A 22,829-nucleotide genomic window follows, 5' to 3' on the forward strand; every position below is an offset into this window, starting at 1 on the left:
GATGATAAGCCACTTCGTGAGCTATCATGGGTGACCAGCTCGCTTCTGAAATCGAGCTGCCATGTAGCTCAGTGGCCTTCGCTGTTCAAAAATAATTTTTTTTTTATAAATAGTTTAGTTTGTTATGTAACATTTTCAAATTAAACTCACTTATCTCTGTGGCTCATTGAAATTGTTGTTGTTTTTGTTATTAGGACTGTTAAATGTTGCTGCGCATTTGGAGAAAAATCGTACGTAAGTCTATATATTAAGGGGGGGGGGGTGGGAATTGTGTTCTATGTTATAACGTAATTGGATAACGGTGTCTTGCGTCGCGAGCCTTACTCTCTGTCGTTTGTGTGGATTACGGTCAGACTTACAATGATCGTTATCATAGTAATATCATTGTCATGATTGGGACATCATTATTCTTACGAAATGTGACACTCTGTCGATGGTAAACGTGCTTGACGCCGTTATCTTTGCACGTGACATAAAACAGCAACGGCGAATGTAAATTTAATCCACCTACAGTATGATCGTTAATCCGTCGACAATGAGCGTGCCATCGCTAATCTGCCTTTTTTTAGTATTCATTCTTACCCGCGAAAGCCGCCTCCCCTAAGTTGCCCTCGCAGTTTGTTTTAATGTTTTGAATGTTTGGCCGCTTTCACCTTCATAGCGGTTTGCACATTGGAAGAATCCGCCATACACAGACAACAAACCTGCCCGTGCACATGCGAGGAGAACACATTGGCTACACGAGTCTGGTGGAAGCCCTACTTGCAGAACTGCCTCTCCCATAGTGCCCTGATTTCTCCGTGCCCTCCGGTTTTTCCCTCCACGTTTAGAACCAACCATGCGTTTCGACTATTTAAATTATTTCGCTGCTATAAATGTCCAAACGATGAGCCACTTTGTTGAGCTAACGTTTGTGGCCAGGTCGCTTTTGACAAATAAGCGAATACATCAGTGGGCTTTGTCTGCTAGGATGGGGATGCTTTAGTTGTATTTGTATGTGTCTGGGTGATTTATTTGCCTTTCTTGTACTTTGTATTCCTATCGTGTTTTTGTACTGCTTGTTGTAATATTCTTACCCTGTGCCGCTACTGGACATCTGTGAGAAAAAGCTTTATAGCTCATCGGATTCCTCCTGCAGTAGAAAATAAATATTCTGATTCGGATGCTGTGCCGGGCGATGTCTCACGTCATTGCCAACCCTGCCGCCAAAGGCTGTTGTACATTTTAACGTGTTACAAATAAAACGTTGCGCTGAGGTTATCTTTACTGAAGCACGCTGTCCAGCTGCGAAGTGGAAAGTGAATGACCCCGTGACATCGTCATTCCCAACATTCAGCCACTTGTGTGCCGGCATCATGGCCCCGCATCTGAAATGTGACGACGACCCACGCACGCAAACACGGACGTATGTTGAACTTCTTTTGCACCGTACGTAGCCCACGGTTTCTCATCGGAGGTGTAGCCCAGCGATTGCTCGCTCGCCCCACTGCTGGCAGGAAGGGTCTCCTCTAGAGAGCCCCTCTATCGTGGGCATTTGGCCTACTCTTCCACACTGGCCAGACATCTTGGGAGAGGTGGGAGTGCCCACATGTTAACTCGCGTCCCGCCCATTCACTAATTGTGGTGTAACCATTTATTCCTCTGGGTGGACAGAAGTCGGGGAATTTAATCTACTTGCCCCAATTTTTTTCAAGATCGAATCCAACAAGCGAGCTCTGGATTGTCCAGTCTGCTAAAGGGCCCCCGTGGCGGTGAGATGTTAACTACTTCGCCTGGTACACAGGAGGTCGTGGGTTGGATCCCGACCCTGATGCCTGTATATCATGTTCTCCCCGTGGTCGTGTGGATTTTTCTCCACGACCTCTTGTTTTCCCCTTCACATTTAGAAAGCACGCGCGTTTCGAGTGTCCGGCTGCTATGCATTTACACACGATAAGCCACATCGTTGAGCTCTCGGTTATGATATCTAGGTCGCTTCTGAAAAGAGCTTCATTGCTCAGTGGGGCTTACCTGGTAAAATACAAAAAATAGTAACCATTTAGGGCTGGACAATTAATCGATTTCAAATCGAAATCGCAATTTGAAACAATGCGATTAGCAAATCGCGAAGGCTGGGATTTTTTTGCGATTTGAGAAGTCCTATTACTTTCTTATTGAAATTGTTTTATTTATCATTATAACTTTATTTATTTAACTTAACACTTGTTTTGTTTGATTGTTCTATTTCAATTAAAACATTTTAATAAATACACGTTGGAAACAATTCGTATCTTTTAAGTGCTTGCGTTGTAGCCGATATGTCGTGAGAATTATTTCATTATGTTTATTTATTTTAATTTATTATTTTCCTTCTACGTGACTTTACCGAAAGAACTAAGAAGATGATTCTCATCCTTGCTTTAGAACATATAGAGCAGTTCGTATTTTGATGGTATCATGTGGTAATGCTCCATCACATGTTTTAAATCTATTACACAGTGAATATTGAACTAAAGCTTGACTTTTAAAAAAAATTATCGCAAATCAAATCGCAATCGCAACATCTGTCAGAAACGTCGCAATTAGATATTTTCCCCAAATCGTTCAGCCCTATAATTACACCACGGCTGTATCCACTGGCCATATGTATGCGATGTTCATACATTCCCCTTGGTAACTGCGCTTCTCTGATCCTCCATGTAGGGTTGAGCCAATTCTTCTCGGTAGGTTGCCCGTTTTAAATAAAGGACAACAGAAACGATTGATCCATCGATTTGTTTTAAACGTGGACCGATTTTGAGCTTTGTTATCATTAGTTGATGGGGGGGGGTGGTGGTGGGAGTCAGTGCGGGTGGTCATCATCGCTCGTGACTCCTTCACGCCGGGCAGGGGGGGCGTGCGGTGGGCTTAACGAGTCCACAACGCAGCGCAGCACGTACTGGCGGGGGGCGGGGGGAGGTCAATGAGGTAATGACGGAGACGCGGCGAGACGCGATGATCGCCTCGTCGTCATGGATAGGTGCTCATAACAAGCTATCGCACGGTGACACCGCTAATTAGGGTTATTGCGCTTTCTATTTCGTGAGCGGCGCGTATGTTCTATTGGTTCAGAGAGCAAGCAAGGTGTGGGGACGCAAATCTCCCGCTGTGCAATTGCGAAGTCTTCGCCCGTGATTGGCTAAAGTTGCCCCCCTCCTGAGCCCCCCCCCCCCGGGTTATTTCGGTGAATTGCAAAACGCTTGCGGGGGGGGGGGGGCTGTAGCGGAGTGACGCCCTCGTCAGAAGTGAAGAAGTGAAGTGCACTATGACAACCATAGGCCCAAGTTCCATTCCTCAACGTGACCAACATCAGTGGAAATTGGTATCTGTACCCAATCTTAACGAAACAGTTTTTTTTTAGTTTACCAATTAAAGCCCACCAAGCTATATACAGTATAGCTCTTTTTTTCAGAAGCGACGTGGCCACAAATTATAGCTCAACGAAGTGACTTTTCAATTTATAGCAGCCAAATACTCTTAAACGCATGTTGATTCTAAATGTGGAGGGAAAAAGCGGAGGACCCGGAGAAAAATCCACACGGCCGTGCGGACAACATGCAAACTCCAAATATATACGCGTCAGGGTTGGGATCGAACCCACGACCTCTTGTATACCGGTCCAGGCAGTTAACATCTCGCCACCGTGGCGACCTCGGCCATCTGCAAGGTGGACCCAGCCGAGAATAAAATACTTGGACAGTCGTTCCGGTGGAACAAATGGCGCTTGCAAACATCTCTTTCTCCTGATTGTGTGTAGAGATCAATGTGGAATTTTGCCTCGAGCGAATTTTGTCGTCTATCGCTTTCCGTCGTCTGGAGATGATTGCGAGAAGACGTTCAATTGATGTGGAGGGCTCGCGATCGGACTGGCATGGAACGATAAGTGGCCAAAACGAAATCAACGATGGTTGCCCGCAGAGGAAGCAACGGGGGACGCCAAGAATTGTGGGTAGGCTTTAACAAATGTGTTCAATAATTGAGCGTGGTCCAGTCAATAAAATGTGCTTAGTTATTGAGCACGGTGCGTTTAATAATTGAACCTTTTTTGTGTTCAATAATGTAATCCGTTATGTCCAATGACTGCGGAATTTTCACGAGCGCATTTATAAAACATTTCGTTGAACGGGCCAACAAATGCCTTTCTCTAATCCTCGGTGCTCTGCCTCTTGAGGCCTGGAAGCAAGGGTTTTGTCGACACACCGGTACGAATGTTAATTTACAAGACACAAAGACAATTTGTGCAGCGTCACAATATGGCGTGAGATCACAAGGTCCCCCGAACAATTGCGAAGAAACATTCGACGCCGGAAAACCCACCTTGGGTCACGCAAAACGGCCTCGTTGGGCCACCCAAACCCCATTTTCGTTTAGATCAAATTCCCTTGCCACTTGCTCAGCTTCTTCTGAAATCCACACCACCGAGTTCGTCCGAGTCTCATATTTGTTTTGGTTTCATTCCATCGAACGATATTCCTTTGCCGTTCATGCCAGGTTCAGCTCGCTTAAACGTCACCCGGCTGGCAGGGACAATGCATGCCTGTTATCCACTCTCAATTGTTGGGTCCGGTCAGTGGATCATGCAGCAATAAGAGTGCTGATTTGCTGCCTCGGCACGGTTGGCTACGTACGGTGGGTGAAATAAGTTCAACAACATACATACAAGTCGTGATGATGCTTGTGGAACCTCTGCATGTTAAATAATAAGGGGCGTGTGGGTACCTTTAGACAGTGCAGCAAGTAGGCTGCTATCTTAACCCCATCACAAACATTCGTTGGGTTTTCTCCTGGCACACGGGTTTCCTCCCACGTGACAAAATCCATGAAAAATTGAATTGGCCCAAAAATCCAATGCAACACCATCTGGAAAGAGAGTTGCATTACCCAGGGGGGGCCTGCGTTATGAAGAAAGTCCATTGCCCACAGCGTCACCCATTGTATATTTTCCCTTGAAATTCCACGCAATGTTATTGTCGAATTTGTGCGAGTTTTTTGTTGTTGCTGTTCTTACTCTGGGAGTTCTCGTCAAGTCGGCCGTCTTTCAAGAGATTATTTTCACCTGAGGAGCGAGGTGGTTGGACGTAGAGACGGTTCGTTCGGGCATGAGCGCCGGAGATTCGTGGCAACCTTGTGCGCTCACCGGCACCACACCCGCGAGCTCAGACGCAGAGCCTCTCCAGTCACTAGGCGCACGGTTTATGTGAAAGGACCCGTTAGTTTCATGCTCGCATCTCTTCCGCGCGACATCCTTAACTGCGCGTTGTCAGCCTCGCTCTTTAATTAATTTAAAATGCAGCGGAGCAAGAAAGCCATGGAATTTAATTGTGAGCTGTTGAGCATCAAAAAAAAGGAAAGCTGGTAACTCCTTCATGCAAAATTTAAATAGAAATCTTTTCAATTTGTCCGTGCGATGTTTAATATGCTGTTAGCGGGTCGTCGCTGAGCGTCGTGTTAAGTGCAGAGCAGACATCCGCCGCGATGCGGTGATGCGGAACTGCTTTCAAATAATACGCCCGGATAGTTTTACAGCTTGAAGGTTGCTTCTCAAAATCAGCCGCGGGCAAGGTGCGTGCGGGGTGGGGGGGGATGGGGGGGTTGAGCCGAGTCGTAATAATTTGCGTGGGCAATAACAAGGGGTGCATAACGCACGCAACACGCGGCCCTCTCGGAGGCGCTCTGACTGTAACCCCTACGCGGAGGTCACCGCTGAGCCCAGGACGGCCGAGGCACTGCATCCCCCCCGGTCACCCGCCCACCGGAGGCTGAACTGGGGGGTCTCAAGTGTAACAGTGTTGTTAGTCTCAGCCCGGTCCCCGTTGTGGTTTTGTGAATAATTTGATCAAAGGCAATTCTGGGGGCTGCTTTTATGTGGCGGGCACGCGCACGTTGCGCACACACGTGTGTGTACGCGTGCTGTGGGGAGTGGTGATGCAGCGGTTGGCTACGCTGCGCTATGAACCCGGAGACCCCAATTCGATTCCCGCTCACGGTAAACACCAGCGATGATTATCTGAACCGGTCCTGGTCATCCGCTAGGTCGACTCGGCCTCAAATGAGTACCAGGTGCGGTGTGTAAACATCGCCACTAGCGAGGCAAAGGCGGCCGGGCGTGTTGTGCTGGCCACCCACCCCCTCGTGTGGCGGGCCGGCCTTTATAGGTGCTCGCTAACAGCGCTTGTCCCAATAGTCTTTCACAGGTTTTATGGGGAATCATTTTTTTACGTGCTGTTAAAAGTACAGTGTATTATTATTTTTTTAAGTTGCGTTATAGGCCTTAGGACCTTTGATAATGCAACAAAGCATTACGTAATGGTGTGATATGATCCGAATGAGATGACTCTTGCCCAACTCCATATTTTTATGCAAACCTGGTCCCAATGTCTGCTAGGTCACCTTACCCTTGGAGTTCTCACCCGGATAAATGCGCTCCTTGTGTCCCACATGGACCCGAATAGGTGCTCGCTAACTGCACATGCACTGACAGGAGAGTAAAAATGCTAAATAGGATATTTATAGATTTATTTAATACAGTTTGACATTCATGATTTACTTGTGGCAAAATGTTCTTGACCGACTCATGATAACCAGAGCACAATGGTCCGCCTTCACAAAACGTCGCCTTTAAAGCCCGCTTTGCAGCGGGGAGCGTGCGCTATCAATGATAGCCTATCAGCTGTGCTGGCATTGTGTGGACTATCAAAACTCTGTTCATCTGCCTCCTGCCTCCAGCGGATGCAGACACGACACTCGGCTATCAAGACACGCTTAAGCCAAACAAAAAAAAAGCGATGAATGAGAAGTTGAGTAAAATAGTTGGATTCTTTTTTCCTAATCCATCCTGCATCAACCCACGTGGGCATTTTTCTGCGTTCGGTCTCTGACTGCGAGGGAGGGCACCGCTGCAGAGATTAGCGCGCTCGCCGGCGTGACCAACTCCGCGACCCGAGTTCGATTCTCGCTCACGGCCAACACCAGTGACGGATATCTTGAACCGATGCTCGGCCTCCTCCAGGTGTATGCGGCCGTAAAGTGAGTACCGGGTGCAGTGAGTAAACATCAAGGCGGCCAGGCGTGTTGCTGGCCAACCACTCCCTCGTGTGGTGCCCTTCGTAGGTGCCCGCTAACAGCACTTACCCCAACAGTCTGTTAAAGGCTAAACGGGGGGTGGGGGGGGGGGGAGTTGCATCTTATTCTTGGCTGCAGAGATTGCTCGTGTTGTTGACACTGTTTGACTTTTGGTTTAGAAGCTGCTTTTCAATCAGTCACCCGCTCACCGCGGAGCAGTCGATGTGCCGGCCACTCACCCGCCAGCTCTTTCGCGCCGTCCATAAATCAAGGCGCGGGAGTCAAACAGCCAGTCACTCATTCAATTACTCCTTCAGTCACTCAGTGGGTTCAGCCAATGAATCACAGCCTAAGATTTGCATGGAGGGTGTTGGGGGAGGGCAGGGGGGAGAATCACCACGATACGGAATCTCTTTGGTGAGACAGTCCAAGACTGTGGCATGTCTGTAGCGACAGATAGATGGAGCCTTGTGGTCGGTGAGATCGCTATTACTCAAGCAGCCTGTAGAGTTCGGCTGTCGTCATCGTCATCACCACTATTCTCAGCCGCAGTGTCGTCATCGCTACCGCGCAAATATGATCATCACTACCGCACCAATTCCATCCCTGCTAGACCAATGGCATGAATATCGTCATCGCTACCACACAATATATCATCACTACCACATCAATATTAACATCACTACCACCAATATAATCATCATCATAACCACATCAATATCATAATCATTGCTACTACACCATTATCTTAATCATCACTACTACACCAATATCATGATCATCACTACCACACCACTAACATTATGACTACCACACCAGTATAATAATACATCACTACCACACCAATATCAGCAGCATCACTACCACACGAATATCAGCAGCATCATCACTACCACACCAATATCATCATCATCACTACCACACCAATATCATCATCATCACTACCACACCAATATTATCATCATCACTACCACACGAATATCAGCAGCAACTGCATTGCCAATGTTGGAACTTCCTAACAGCTGTTCCATTTGCTATTTTATATATTTGCATCATTACTGCACTTTTGTTTTCGTCGTTTTGGTGTCCCGGGTCACACTTGCAAACGGCACTATCCTGGTCTCCATGAGACCTCACCCTGGCTCAACGAAGACACTCGACTCGACAGGGATGCTCACGCGAATCGTTCGACTTCACGCGAGGGGTCTACTCTTTTGCCCGTGACCGTCACAATCTTGAGTGGCGTCGACCCGTCGCCATTCACAGCCACATTGCGTACGTCAAAAAGCATGCAGTCCTTGAACCACCCCATCCGCCACAATGGGAACAGAGGTGTGCTTTGTGATCTCAAACGGGTTACCGGCGACTACGCGAAAGAGCGAGGCCAGACCTGAAGCCACGTCACTTTCGTTGAGTTGATCATTTGTGGCCATATCCCTTCTGAAAGAGAAGCTAATAGCTCAGTGGGCTTTTACTGATGCAATACAAATAGTTTAGTTTCAGTTGTATATATTACTCTTTGGTTCTATCGGTAAAGTCACGTATAAAGATAAAATAATAAATTAAATACTACCATACGACGTTTCGATTGCAACACAAGCAATCATCATCAGGTATAAATGATTGCTTGTGTTGCAATCTAAACGTCGTATGCTAGTATTTAATTTATTATTTTATCTTTATACGTGACTTTACCGAAAGAACCAAAGAGTAATTCCTGCAGTCACGAAAGCTCCAAATTAAGTTGTATATATTGTTTGTGATTTGCTTACCTTACCTATACTTTGCACTCGGATCGTGTTTTTTGGAACTGTTTGTTGTTGTAACGTTCTGACCCCGTGACCCTTCTGGACATCTGTAGAAAAAGAGCTTCACAGCTCATCGGATTCCTCCGGGTATAAATTAATATGCTGATTCTGAAAAGAGAACCTCTTGGGAGGTTAGGGATCAACTGTTCCAACAGCTCCGGGAGTTGGCGTAACGGAGGAAGCGTTTACGCTTAGCGGTGTCAATGATACTGACCTCTTAACCCTTTCTCTTTCCGATAACGTACGTACGTGTACGTCATCACGTTTTTTCCCCCAACTCTGTTGCAAAGATGGACACGTACCGGAATAAAAACAAACGAAAATTTAATTTCGATTTAAAGCTTTCGTGACTGCAGGGATTCATCTTCTTGGTTCTTTCGGTAAAGTCACGTAGAAAGGAAATAATAAAAATAAAAACATAATAAAATACAATTCTCACGTGACTTTATTAACAAAAATTACTTAATTGGTACCGAGACTCCTACAAAGGCCGTGCGGGATGGCGTGTGGCACAGTTTGGTGCCAGCTATGATAGAGTGCGGTCGTGTCGCTACGGTTCTTTACTGTGAGTACAATGTCTTTACTGTGAGTACAATGTCTTTACTGTGAGTACAATGTCTTTACTGTGAGTACAATGTCTTTACTGTGAGTACAATGTCTTTACTGTGAGTACAATGTCTTTACTGTGAGTACAATGTCTTTACTGTGAGTACAATGTCTTTACTGTGAGTACAATGTCTTTAAAAACAATGGCGTGATGCGCTCTCGAATTACAATTTACGCTGAAACACTTACGCGGCATTCCGAGGTACCAGCGGTGAACGGGACCCACGCCCATGTAACTTGCAGTCGTCCCGGAAAGGGTTAATTTATATCACCCGGCCTCACCCAGTGACGGGCTGGCTGGCTAAATCGCTTGACGACGGTTCCATGGGCAAAACTAAAAACAACCCGATCTTGAAAATGAGGAGATGGAGCGCCGTCTGGTGGCCGGGGCAAGGGATCGCTCGGCTCCACCACAAAGACAAAGATCCCCTTTGTGGGCTTGACATTGTTGGGGCAAGTGCTGCTAGTGAGCACCTATGAAGACCGGAACGAGAGTGGGTGGCCAGCACCACGCCCAGCCGCGTTTGTCTTCCCAGTGGCAATATTTTTACACATCGCACTAGATACTCAATTGAGGCTGAGTCGACCTAGGGAAGGCCCGAGATTCATTCATATAATCGTCACTGGTGATGGCCATGAGCAGGAATCGAACTCAGGTCACTGGATTTGTAGCTAGTTCCCGTGGCACTGCCGCACGTGGAGCTGGTTCCCGTGGCAACACCACACGTGGAGCTGGTTCCCGTGGCAATACCGCACGTGGAGCTGGTTCCCGTGGCAACACCGCACGTGGAGCTGGTTCCCGTGGCAACACCGCACGTGGAGCTGGTTCCCGTGGCAACACCGCACGTGGAGCTGGTTCCCGTGGCAACACCGCACGTGGAGCTGGTTCCCGTGGCAACACCGCACGTGGAGCTGGTTCCCGTGGCAACACCGCACGTGGAGATGGTTCCCGTGGCAACACCACACGTGGAGATGGTTCCCGTGGCAACACCGCACGTATTGTACACTTGTACAGATGTCCCCTTGTGATGACTCCCAAGCGGCAACCGACTCTGGACAGCCCGTGAAGGTGCCCGTAACAATTCACCGAATTCTCACGATGTCTTCACCACTGCCTTTGTATTAAATTTTGATTTAAAGCTTTCGTGACTGCAGGGATTCATCTTCTTGGTTCTTTCGGTAAAGTCACGTAGAAGGGGAAGTAATAAAATAATAAAAATAAAACATAATAAAATTATTCTCACGACGTTTCGGCCACAACGCCTCGACGGACCTGGTTTTCACCTGAGGACGGCTGCTTGCGTTGTGGCCGAAACGTCGTGAGAATAATTTTATTATGTTTTATTTTTATTATTTTATTACTTCCCTTCTACGTGACTTTACCGAAAGAACCAAGAAGATGCCTTTGTATTGTTTTCTAATTTTCACCTTGATTGTTTTAAGTTTTCGCCGCGTTCGACGTGTGTGCATGCGTGCACTCGAGCCGTGAGTGCAGCGTCTCGTTTCCAAGCGCCATCTCTCTCTTGGTGGTGGTGGTGGTTGCTGGGGTGGTGAGATGGTGCTTCTTTAAAGTTTTCCGCGCAACTTACACAAACTGTGAATAATCAATGACGACACGCAAATTATCGATCAATTTTAATTTCTTAATTGGAACCAGACACGTCTCCACTCTGCCGCACATTGTGCCTCCATCTGCACAACATCTCCCGCATTCGCCCGTTTCTCCATTCGATAACTGCCATTGACAGGTGATGAGATGAAAATGCTTGTGGTTCTTTTTCAGAAGAAACCTGGCCACAAATGATAGCTCAATGAAGTGGCTTGTCATGCGGACGTTTCACAGCAGCCAAATACTCTAAAAGCATTTTGATTCTAAATTTGGAGCGAAAAACCCGGAGGATCTGGAGAAAGATCCACGGTGACCATGGGGTGAACGTGCAAACCCCAAAATACACAGCAGGCATCAGAGCGGGCTCGAACCCACGACCTCCTGTATACCAGGTGAGTTAGTCAACATCTCCTCGCCACTGTGGCACCCGTTTTTGTTTCTTGTTAAACCAGAGCCCGGTACGGAGCGCGAGCGACGCTGCCGTTCAGACGTTCCTCGAACGACAAAGCCCGAGGCCAAGGTGCCCGCGGGGCAGGAGAAATGGGCAGGTGCTTGGGCTCACACTGCCCTATTCTTAGGTTTTTTCGGTAAAGTCACGTAGGTAAAAAAATTAAAATTAATAAAAGTAAAATAAAAATAAAATAAAAATCACGACGTTTCAGAGGCAACACAAGCTTCCGTTGCCTCCGAAACGTCGTGATTTTTATTTTATTTTTATTTTACTTTTATTTTACTTTTATTAATTAAATTTTTTTTACCTACGTGACTTTACCGAAAAAACCTAAGAATATGAATCCTTGCAGTCACGAAAGCTTCAAATCTAGAACTCGCACTGCCCCTTACTCACGTCGGACGCGTTACATTTCACTCTTGACGACTGCGAGCGGAGCGCTCGGAACAACTGCACCGCCCAGCTGGAACGCGACTGCTTGTAAAATATTAAAGAAGCGGGCACTCTGGATCTGCAAACAGTTTTTTTTTGCCAGCTGCACGGCAAGCAATGCCACTCCTTTACTTCGGCACGCGCAGAGATTCCTGCTCGGCGGCATCGCGCCAGAACTGCTCACCCGCTCGCGACATGGGCCGTGACTGCCGTTGATGCAACGCCACGTTGCCCGTTCGGAAGGCCACAATAAATCCACAATTCGGTCAATTGAGCAATCGATGGATTGAGCAACTGGAGGGCGAGGGAGGGGGGTTGGGGGGAGGGGGGGTAGTTTTTGGCCGCAGGTGCTCATGGAGGGGTTGATGGCATCATTAGCCATGCAAAATGCGTGTACGCTCAATGATGCCCAATTGAGCTAAATGGGCCACCGCAACTCGTGAGCGTCGCTCCGGGTTTGGATTTGTGTATTCCTTCGTCGGTGGAGCGTGCGAGCGAGCGAGCGAGCCAGTGAACGGCACGCGTGAACGCGCGCGAGCCACAGGCAGGTGCACGCATGCACAGCGAACATATTGTGATGTGATTAGCTGCTGTAAACACTTGCGGTCGCGCCAGTGAATCCATGTGTGCTGCTGTTAAGGCAGCTATAAAACAAAAACCACGCTGCGATAATGTGGAGAAGTCTAATGGTGCCGCTGGGTGGGCCACTTGCGGTGCTGGGTGGGATAGTGGTGGTGCTGGGTGGGATAGTGGTGGTGCTGGGTGGGATAGTGGTGCCGCTGGGTGGGCCACTTGCGGTGCAGGCAAGGATAGTGGTGGTGCTGGGTGGGATAGTGGTGGTGCTCGGTGGGCTAGTGGTGCCGCTGGGTGGGCCACTTGCAGTGCTGGGTGGGATAGTGGTGGTGCTGGGTGAGATAGTGGTGGTGCTGGGTGGGATAGTGGTGGTGCTGGGTGGGATAGTGGTGGCGCTGGGTGGGGTAGTGGTAGTGCTGGGTGGGATAGTGGTGGCGCTGGGTGGGATAGTGGTGGTGCTGGGTGGGATAGTGGTGGTGCTGGGTGGGATAGTGGTGGTGATGGTAGGGCTTGTGGTGGTGCTGGTAGACACACTTTGCACACGGAGCCAACCTAGAAGTAGACCTGTACAATCGTTTATTTCTGTGGCCACACCACAATTTGCAAGACGTTTGGCGTCCCTCACCCGGCCGTCAGCAGTTGTCCACCATTTTATCAAAGAGTGCAGCATTGGAAATTATACCCAAAAACTCCCATCCATTTGTCCGTGGAAATACATTTTATACAAACGGAACGCACATACAGTCAAAACCTAGTCTTTTTTGTTTTAGACTAACAATGTTGGGGACTGCGGTTTTCTCTTTTTCGGGCTCAAGAGATTGCGCATACGAAACGAGAGCAAAATAAAATTGGGACGGACTTTAATAAATGATTAAGTCTGGGCGTGTTTTGTGTATATCCATGTATTTTGGATTTAAGTGTTTTAGAGAGAGAGACAGGGGAGTGGGTCGGGAAGGAGGGCGGCGCGGGTTGTAATGTTTGCATCGGCGAGTGCACGGTTGAGTGCGTCGGACGCGTCGCAGCCGTTCCCTCCAGGGTGGGTGTCCTTGCCAGGACACCCACCCTGGATCTGGCTGTCTTATCCAAGGGCATCAACACATGAAGACCATGAGGGTAACCGAGTCCGGCTTTGAGCCTTGGCCATTAACACCGAACCCTCAGGATCCTTGCGATGCGTGTTTTTCACGTGGTCGGGGCAGTGTGGTGGTCGCTCATTCGAGCAGTTGCAATGGTCGCCCAGTTCTGTAGCAAAGCACCCGCGACCACGCACCGAGAGAACATTCAACGTCCTGGGCTCGCACGAGAGATTAAAGCAGGTGCTCAGGTGCAGTGAGTGTGATGGCCTCGTCAAGTTTGGTTTTTCACTTTGTTCTGCTTACTCCCAGCCCTCAGAGGGTACATACATAAATATTTACACATGTAAATATGCCCGCCAACAATCCGTCTCGTCCATGAGGGATGGTGCGACGGCTTGGGCGAAGGCCTCCTTGAAATAGTGGATAGGTCACGGCAAATGATGATGGTCTAAGCCAGCCAGAAGGTCACGAGTTTAAGTCACTCGTCGGGGGCTTTCACCTAGCCCATCATCCCCTCAAGGGCCCTTAAAATGTGCACCACTTCGTGGGAAATCGGCAGTCGCCTTCCTTACGGTGAGGCTGGCCTCCACCAAAGGAATGTGGAATTTCGACCAACGGCTCGGCAGTTACGTAGTGCGATGCGATGACTCGTTCACAATGCCGAGAGTGAAGGAGCACATCTTGTAGTTCGGTTAGAGAGGCCTCGTAAAGAGATGCCTATGTATATTTTTTCCCGCTTGTTTTCCAGGAATGCCTCGCTGAGTCTCAAGTCTCTTTGTCAGGAGGATAGTCCTTGCTACCGAGTTTTCATCGTTGGCTGACGATGTTGCTGCCGCTATGCGTAATCCCCCATTGAGTGATTTGCAGGTCATTTTGCAGAATTTTGATGTTTCACAAATGACCGTTACATTGTTGTACGTTGTTTGCTTTTTAAGCTCTGGGAGGAAACCGGAGAGGCCCGGCAGAAAACCCATGCCGAACAGGGGGGGTAGAGAGAGAATATTAAAACTCCACACGTAGAAAGGCGCCCAGTTCGTGAATTGAACCCAGGCCCCATGTTGCTGCGAGGTGCGAGTATTACCACCCTGCGGCCCCATCGAAGTGGTCCTGCGGTGCCGTCTTGTGGGACCATCCGCCACCGTGACGCCGCGAGGCTCTGGCCACCCGTCGCGGGCTAAGTGTTTCCGCGACGTTTATTTTGGAAGTGTTTTGACCGTGCCACGTATTGCGGAGGAGGCTTGCCAACCGTCGTACGATGCAAATGGGCGCAGTCGCAATTATTCGGCGGAATTTTGCTGATATTTCTGAGACGCCACATTCTTCGCTTTGTATATTTTGCGAGTATATTTTGTCAGAACGAATACAAACGGAGAGAGCTTTTATGGCCACGAGAACTGAGGTTCTCTATCGTCGGCCCTGACGCTCGTGCCTCGCAATTATTTTGTCCCAAGAAATGCACAGAGATGACATAAAAAACACAGTGTTTGTGTGTGTGCACAAGGTAGCATTTGCCTTTAAGAGTAATTCTACATCTGTGTCAGAGCACTCAACCAGCCCTGCTCAGATCCTGGGTGAGAACCTGAGTTCGAGGGCATCATCACGGTGGCGAAAAGTTAAGTACCTCGCCTGGTATAGAAGGAGGTCGTGGGTTCAATCCCGCCCATGACGCCTGCTGTATATTTGGTGTCTGCATGTTCTCCCCGTGGTCTCGTGGATTTTTCTCTGAGTCCTCTGGTTTTTCTCTCCACATTTAGAATCAACGTGCGTTTTGGAGTATTCGGCTGCTATAAATTTCCACGCGATGAAAGCCACTTCATTGAGCTATCATTGGCGGCCAGGTCACTCGTGAAAAAAGAGCTGTATAGCTCAATGGGCCTTGCCTGGTAAAATAAAAAAAAATAGTTCAAATAGCTTAGTTTCAATTCCAAGTTTAAATCCCTTTTCTAAATCCTCCGTCAAGTTTGCTCCTCTCAGCACGGCTCACGCGCGACCGCAGAGCGCCGTCGTCCTGGAAGCTCTGCGTTGCGCGTTCAATATTTGGCGAACCCGAGCTCGGAGAGAAATCCGTTCATCGGACAGAAGCACAGGGTGGGCCATTCACCCGACCCACATGCGCGGCTCTGCAGCGAGACAGACGGGGAGAGCGTGCGGCCTACGTGTGTGAGAAAGACCCGCGCAGGTACACGAGGCAGAAGTCCCCACAGTGGTTAGCGCGGTTGGCTACGTACGGTGCGAAAGAAGCTCGGCAGTACATGCATACTGCCCAGGTCCCCTTCGTTGTTCCGCTGTGGGGAATACGTGACGCAGGGGAAAAAATGCATCGTCCTTCGCTCACGAGCGTAAGTGACCTGGTTTTATGGCAAATGTGTGCGCTTATTTGCACGTTCATAACAAAGACAAAGATCCCCCGTATAGAATTAACAGACTGTTGGGGCAAGCGCTGTTAGCGAGCACCTACGCAAGCCGGCACGGCACACGAGGGGGTGGGTGGCCAGCACCACGCCCGATCCTCTTTGTCTCCCCAGTGGCGATGTTTACACATCGCACCAGGCACTCGTTTTAAGCTGAGTCAACCTAGGAGAGGCCCAGGACCGGTTTAGATAATTATCACTGGCGTTGGCCGTGTGCGGGAATCGATCTCGGGTCGCCAGGCTCGTAGTGCGCTAACCGCTACACTACCGCTCCCCACACACACACACGCACGCCTCTTGCGAGTTTTTGACTCGAGTGACGAAAGAAGACCCTTTTGGCGGGCATCCTATTTCGGCGACTGCAGCACCCCGAGGTGTTAGGCCAGGATCCACCACGCGTGACCCGCCTTGCGTTTCCCTCGCAACACATCGTGCCAGGCGCTTCTTGTTTTCCGAGTGCGGGTTAAATTGTCTGTAGTCGAATTGAAAATGGTTTTGGGTTGACTTTCCCAGCACACCGGACTGCTGAACTAGTAACGAATTGTGGTTGTCCCACCTGATGACGGACGCTTGTGTTGTGCCCGAAACGTCGTGAATTAATTTATTTAATTTTCTACCCACGTCACTTTACCGAAAGAACCGAAGAGTATGGATCCCTGCAGTCACGAAAACTTCAAATATAGATTGGCAAGAGTTGTTTACTTAACAAAGCTCACTAGTTGGCTGCGCCGGGTGATGGCGGGTTTAACGACAACATTTATATTCACGAGATCAGACCCAAACAAAACTTCTGTTATGGCTAAAATTGTCTCACCGCTCAAACGTTGGTGTACGTGAGGCAGCGGTGGAAATTCTACGTTTACGCGATCGGTACGGGGGGGGGGGGGCTGGGTGAGGGAGGGTGTAATTTATGCATGGGATGATCATTGTCGATTTCCAGCAGAGCACTTACTGATTCTGTCATCCCCAGAGAGATGACAGGCCGCATCGACCCCCCACACCAGGATCTAAACTCGCAAGTTGCCACGACGGGTTGACCACAGCGCCAGCCGCAAACATCACAGACGATTTATGAGTGGACTTTAGAGCAGTTCAACGGCAACTAATATCTCACTGAGAGCTGTTCTTTTAAAATGAAGCATGAAGCTCAAAGTCCAGTCATATCGAGTGGTCATTATGCACCGAACGATCTACGCCCAAAAATACACGAATTAAGAATGTTCATGTTGGTCGTGAAAGCCTACGTGCAAAATTAAGGGATTATTTTCGCCTCGGGCTAAGTCAACCTAGAGGTGGCCCACACCACGGATTGATACCACCTTCCACTGACGCTGTGGCGGTGGCTACTGCGGTAGTAGGGCCAACCAACTGCTCCCATTATTCCGCCGTATAGATCATAGACGCGCTGCCGCGCACATGCATAATGCGCAATTCGTGCGCGTGTACGACCGGCCAATTCGAAGACAATTAAAACAAACGTATTTACTCCATGCATCACACGCGCTCGCCCGCCCGCCCACCCGCCAGCCCGCGCGCGCAACATAAACGCGACGTACAAATACAGGGGCAATATTATGACACGAGAGGCATTGAAACGTTGAGTGGTTTACACGCTCTCATTAAAAAGAAATGCGATGATGAATTGTCGAAGCAGCCGGGTGCGAGTGGCCCTTTGGCGATGTGATGGCGAGTGGAGTTGACGGGACACCTCCGTCTGTCGCGGCGCGAGGAATTGGGGGTTTGGGGGGGTTTTATTCCCCCTTCCGCCTCCCCGAGTCCTCGCTTTTGTCCTGAGCAGCTGTGACAGCTGAAACATTCACGTCCGACTCGGGGCAGCCACGGCACTTGCGTTTATACGCGTAGCCAAACCTTCCCTCCCTCCCTCCCTCTTTGTCCTCCCTCTCCATCCCCCGTTCGTGCCCGCATTTGCAAATGTAGTACGCCTACCTGCCCGCGCTCGTTAACGTGCCAGTTGTTCGCGCAGCTCAATTCAATCTTAACTCCGGCGTTGTAGCCGTTCATCGATTAGAAGCGAATTCACTGCGCTCGCAGCGCGCGGGTCGAGTCGACCGCGGGAAGCGAGATTAATTTACGATTCTTGCAAACGGTGGTAATTATAACGCAGGCGTCACCTTGGGGACGAGGCGTTGAACGAGGCGTAAATTGCGAGACGTCGTGGAGTCAAATCACGAGGCCCTGAATTGTGACATTTCATCGAACTGCAGGGAGTTTTTCAACACGTGACCGACCGCAACTGTCGGTTTTATTTCAAGTCCACATTCCTGTGGTGGGGGGGGGGGGGACAGCAGCTGCATAGCACCGCCAACTCTTGACTTTCCACGGATCGGTATTGGATGGAGGGGCTGAGTCGAGCGAGCTGTGGCCGCCACAATGGACGTCCGGCCAGGTTGTAGGAAAAATGACAGAGGAACGCCGAGAGTCACCGAGCTGGCGCGGCTGAGAACGCGCGTTTGAAGCGCACGGGCAAGTCGCCTTCTTTAAGTTCAGTGAGATGACAGTTTTCGAACTGGGTCTGCCGGGCACCACGCCACAAGCGTTTTCGGTCTGCGTAGTCGAGCGCAGCCGCGACTGCAAACATTTTCAACTCGACGGCAATGCCGGTTGATTGACGTGCAGCAAAAAACTGTCTCTTTACGGAGCGAGGAGACGTGCGGCAGCAGCGGCAGCGGCAGGGTTGGATGCAGTCGTTTCCAGGACCGTTCCCTGGCACCACGCGGCGACCTGCCAGGCAGAAGTAGCTTTCTTTTCGGAAAAAAAACAAAAGGGCATTTGGAATTGAATGGACGGCATTATTCAAATGTGCACAATGCGTACCCGGAGGCTGGTATCTGTCTCGGCAATCTCAAGGCCGGGTGTTCATTTTTCAGCCAGTCGCTGCGAATGCGCCGGTAAGCGTGCGCGATAAGGATTTGCATTTATATGGCGCTTAAATGCCTCCGTAACTCAAGTGCGCCTTTAACGTCACCCCTCGTCTCAACCGTTCCGATGCTCAGCTGCTGCTCGTGCCTTCGGCGGGACCCCCTACGACGGCAGCTGTCCCTTGGCGGCACAAAGTGCACGTAGCAGCACGCGTGTAAGTTGCTGTTAGTACGCCATTAGGGGGGGCGCGGGGCGTGGGGGGTGGTGATGAGGTCGCAAACGGGTTTTGATTCCTTACCCGTACCCGTACCCGGCCGCACCAGAGTCGCAAACGGATACCCGTACCCGGCCGTACCCGTACCGTACCCCGCCGGGTACGGTACGGGTATCGGGTACCTGATTGCGACCTCTGGGATGAAGCCATGTTGCAGGCGCGGGTGGGTTGATTCTAGGAACTTGAATTGTGAGAAGAGACGACGTTGGGAAATGAGTGACAAACAGTTACTCACCAGTGACTCACGGTCTACCCGTACCCGGCCGCACCAGGGTCGCAAACTGAGGGATTTGCGAGTTTTTTTTTTTTTACAAATTTGGACCGTGACAACAACACACGTGGGCCGCCGCTCTCTTTTGAATGACGTCCACGTGATCTTTTTTCTTTGTTTTTAACGCTCGCTGCGAAGCGGACGGCGTGTATTTTTACAGCGCTATTAACCGGGGCGGCCAGCGTGGCCGGGGGGGGGGGGGCTTGAACCGCAGACCTCCGCGTCGAGCGGTTAAACGAGCTTCAAGAATCAGAATATGTATTTACAACTGGAGGAATCCGATGAGCAACGAAGCTCTTTTTTCCACAGATGTCCAGTAGGGGCACGGGGTAAGAACGTCACAACAACAAACGGTTACAAACACACGATAAGAGTGCAAAGTTCAAAAAAGGTAAACAAATCACCCAAATACGTACAAAATAAAACTAAACCATCCCCATCCTACCAGGAAAGCCCACAGTGAGCGACCGCACCGAGGGAACGTGGGTAACGGAGTGACGGGGCGCCGGTGATCCAGCGATTATGATGCGCGCCGCGCTCCCACTCACACAGGCCGACCCCAACTCCTCGCCACGATGCTCATCGCCAGCGGAAACTCAACTCTAAACATTTCCTCTTGTTAGTTTAGCAGGTAAGGCCCACTGAGCTCGATAGCTCGCTTTCAGAAGCGACCTGGGCTATCGCAAATGACAGCTCAACGAAGCGGGCTTATCATCATCGCGTGGAATTTTTAGCGCAGCCAACTACTCTGAACGCGCGTCGATTCTAAACGTGGAGGGAAAAACCAGAGGACCACGGGGAGAGAGACACGCAAACTCCAAATACCCATGCACCCGCTGGTGCTATAGGGTCACAGCGTGAGGTTGACTCCGTGTTAAATGAGCACCTGGTGCGCTGGGTGAAGACAGACAGGAAGTGGCAGGAAGCCGCCCCCCACCACCACGACCCCACGTGCCTCTGGCCTTAATAGGTGCTCGCTAACAGCGCTCTTTCCTGACGGTCGATCGGAGCGACGGCGTCCCCCTTCCCTGCCTGTTGTGCGGTGACCCAACACAAAACCTTCTCGGGGGTGGGGATTGTTCTGCGGGGTTGAGTGTTTGTCTGCACCGCCATCACGCGGCAAGGAAGGGCTACCACAGCCTCCCAGAGTGAAATGATGCCCGTCGCGTGCTTTCCATCGAGAGCGTGAGCACTGGTTACGTCTAGACAGAGAGCAGAGGCGCTTCTCATTTACAGGGGCTTGTCGCGAGCGCCGGTGGCAATTAACACACAGGGCTGTACGGCTGAGCCGGCAATTACATTGACCCGGTCAAATGGATTTTTCACCCTGAACATCTGGGGTGACCCCCCCCCCCGCCCTGCCATTCTGGAAATAAACAAAGACGGCCTGTGCGTCGTTACCATAATGTCCGCGCGCGACGGTAAATCCTCGTGTCGCCATCTCCGCGTTCTTGATTATTTGTAAAATAAGGTTCCACCGAGCCGGTGGCGATCGGGAAATGATTTGAGGGCGCGTGTTTCTTTTCCTCGGTGGAATAAAAAATGGAGCGGCCAAGCTCACACACACACAGACGCACGCACATGTGGAGTGGGCGACGCTCGTTTTTTTGGCCCGCAGTAACCTACTTGCTGTACTGCGTCATCACAGGTACCTCTGTCGGAATGAGTAATACAGGGCCTGACCCCATCAGCCACGGGTATAGGTGAGCAACTCTTTAGAACTGCTCTTTGTGCTTCGTCTGTTGGCGTTCCCTCGCACCTACGATTAGCACGGCTGGCTACCTACAGTGAGACATTGGTTTAACAAACATACATACAACCGTGTTCTAATCGGAGGTGCGGATGAAGGACGGCAAACTAAACGCAACAGGCAGGCAGTGGTGAGTGGTATCTGAACCAGTCCCGTTTCACCAATCCACGCCGACAAGCGTTGGTGAAGTACGGTGACCGACACGGCGTGTGGCAAGGCCTTCGTCCGGCGGCGCATCGACAGACGTCACGTGTAACGGCACGGCACGGCACGTGTGTGCCATGCCGTTTTGAATCGGCGCTTGCTCCCGACCGACAAGCCTGTCCGGGCTAAGCACGGCGTGGTCTGGTGTCGTTTTTTTTGTTTCCCCCACCCCACCCACGCAGTTTTTCCGAACCAAGGCGGTGGAGCTGGGGGAGAGACTGCTGCCCGCCTTCAACACCCCCACAGGCATCCCCTGGGCCATGGTCAACCTGAAGACGTGAGTCCCCCCCCCCCCCCTCTCGGGGTGCTGTCCCGGTGCTGCGGTGACGAGGAGATGCTATCTTGACTTTCGTGACTGCAGGAATTCATATTCTTGTGTTGCGATCGAAATGTCGTGGTTTTATTTTTTTTGTTCATTTTTTTTTATTTTTTTCAACTATATTATTTTTTATAAATACGTGACTTTACCGAAAGAACCAAAGAATATGAGATGCTATCTCCCTCGCCTGGTACGCAAGGAGGTCGTGGGCTCGATCCCGGACCCTGGCGATGCCCGTTGTTGTATATTTGGAGTTCGCGTGTTCTCTCTCTCTCTCGCCCCGTGGTGGTCGCGTGGATTTTTCTCCGGTTTCCTGCGGTTTTGCCTTCTACATTTATAAACGCACGTTTTTGTTATTTGGCTGCAACTATTAATTGTCACGTGTGCTGATGATATCAGCCATTCCAATGATGTGAGCTATCATCACATGTGGCCAGGATGCGTCTGAAAAAGTGCCGACAGTTCAGTGCGCTTTACTTCGTAAGTAAAATAGTTGATAGTTTTTAAATAGTTTATGCGTTTGTTCTGCAGGATCTCTTACCTACGTCTGCACAACCCCCACGCCCCCCCCCCCATTTCCTTACCCCCAGCTACCGCTAAGCATCCTCATCCACATGTTCATCACAACTCGACGCAACGAACGCAGCTCTCTCTCTGCTCCATGGCCTCCCAAAATTCCGCATTTCCAAACTTCAAATGGTCCATGAAAATGCCACCACCAGGCTATTCTACACCTGCATCCATAAATGAATAGGACCCCTTCACCCCAATACTCCGATTGCTCCACCGGCACCCAATCCAGCCCTGGGTCAAAGTCAACATCGCACTCGGCATCTTCAAGATCCTCCTCTTATCTAACTCCACTTCCCTCCATGCACTCTCCTACTTCTTCCCTCTCATCTCACTCTACTACCCTCCAAGCACTCTCCTGCCTCTCCCCTCGCATCTCACTCCACTACCCTCCACAAACTCTCAGCTCTAGCAACCCAGGCTTTCTGTGGAAGTCTCAAATTAATTTGCTGCCCCGATTGTCTGGAACTCCCTTCCCCCAGCCGTCCGTGCTGTAGACTCCCTGCCCCTGTTAA

The 22,829-nt window shown here is 50.0% G+C and overlaps 1 protein-coding gene across 3 annotated transcripts in view; it reads left to right on the forward strand.

Annotated features, from left to right (window-relative positions):
- LOC133354371 (mannosyl-oligosaccharide 1,2-alpha-mannosidase IA-like) overlaps positions 1 to 22,829 on the forward strand; it is a 428,294-nt gene that overhangs the window by 395,199 nt on the left and 10,266 nt on the right. For all 3 annotated transcript variants that reach the window (XM_061571183.1, XM_061571166.1, XM_061571174.1), the window contains exon 6: positions 21,608 to 21,702. In XM_061571183.1, the coding sequence (XP_061427167.1) occupies positions 21,608 to 21,702 (95 nt within the window). The remainder of the gene's footprint in view (positions 1 to 21,607; positions 21,703 to 22,829) is intronic.

The sequence above is a fragment of the Lethenteron reissneri genome, chromosome 6 (assembly GCF_015708825.2).
Source record: "Lethenteron reissneri isolate LAM-NWPU_2019-01 chromosome 6, ASM1570882v1, whole genome shotgun sequence".
Classification (NCBI taxonomy): Eukaryota; Metazoa; Chordata; class Hyperoartia; order Petromyzontiformes; family Petromyzontidae; genus Lethenteron; species Lethenteron reissneri.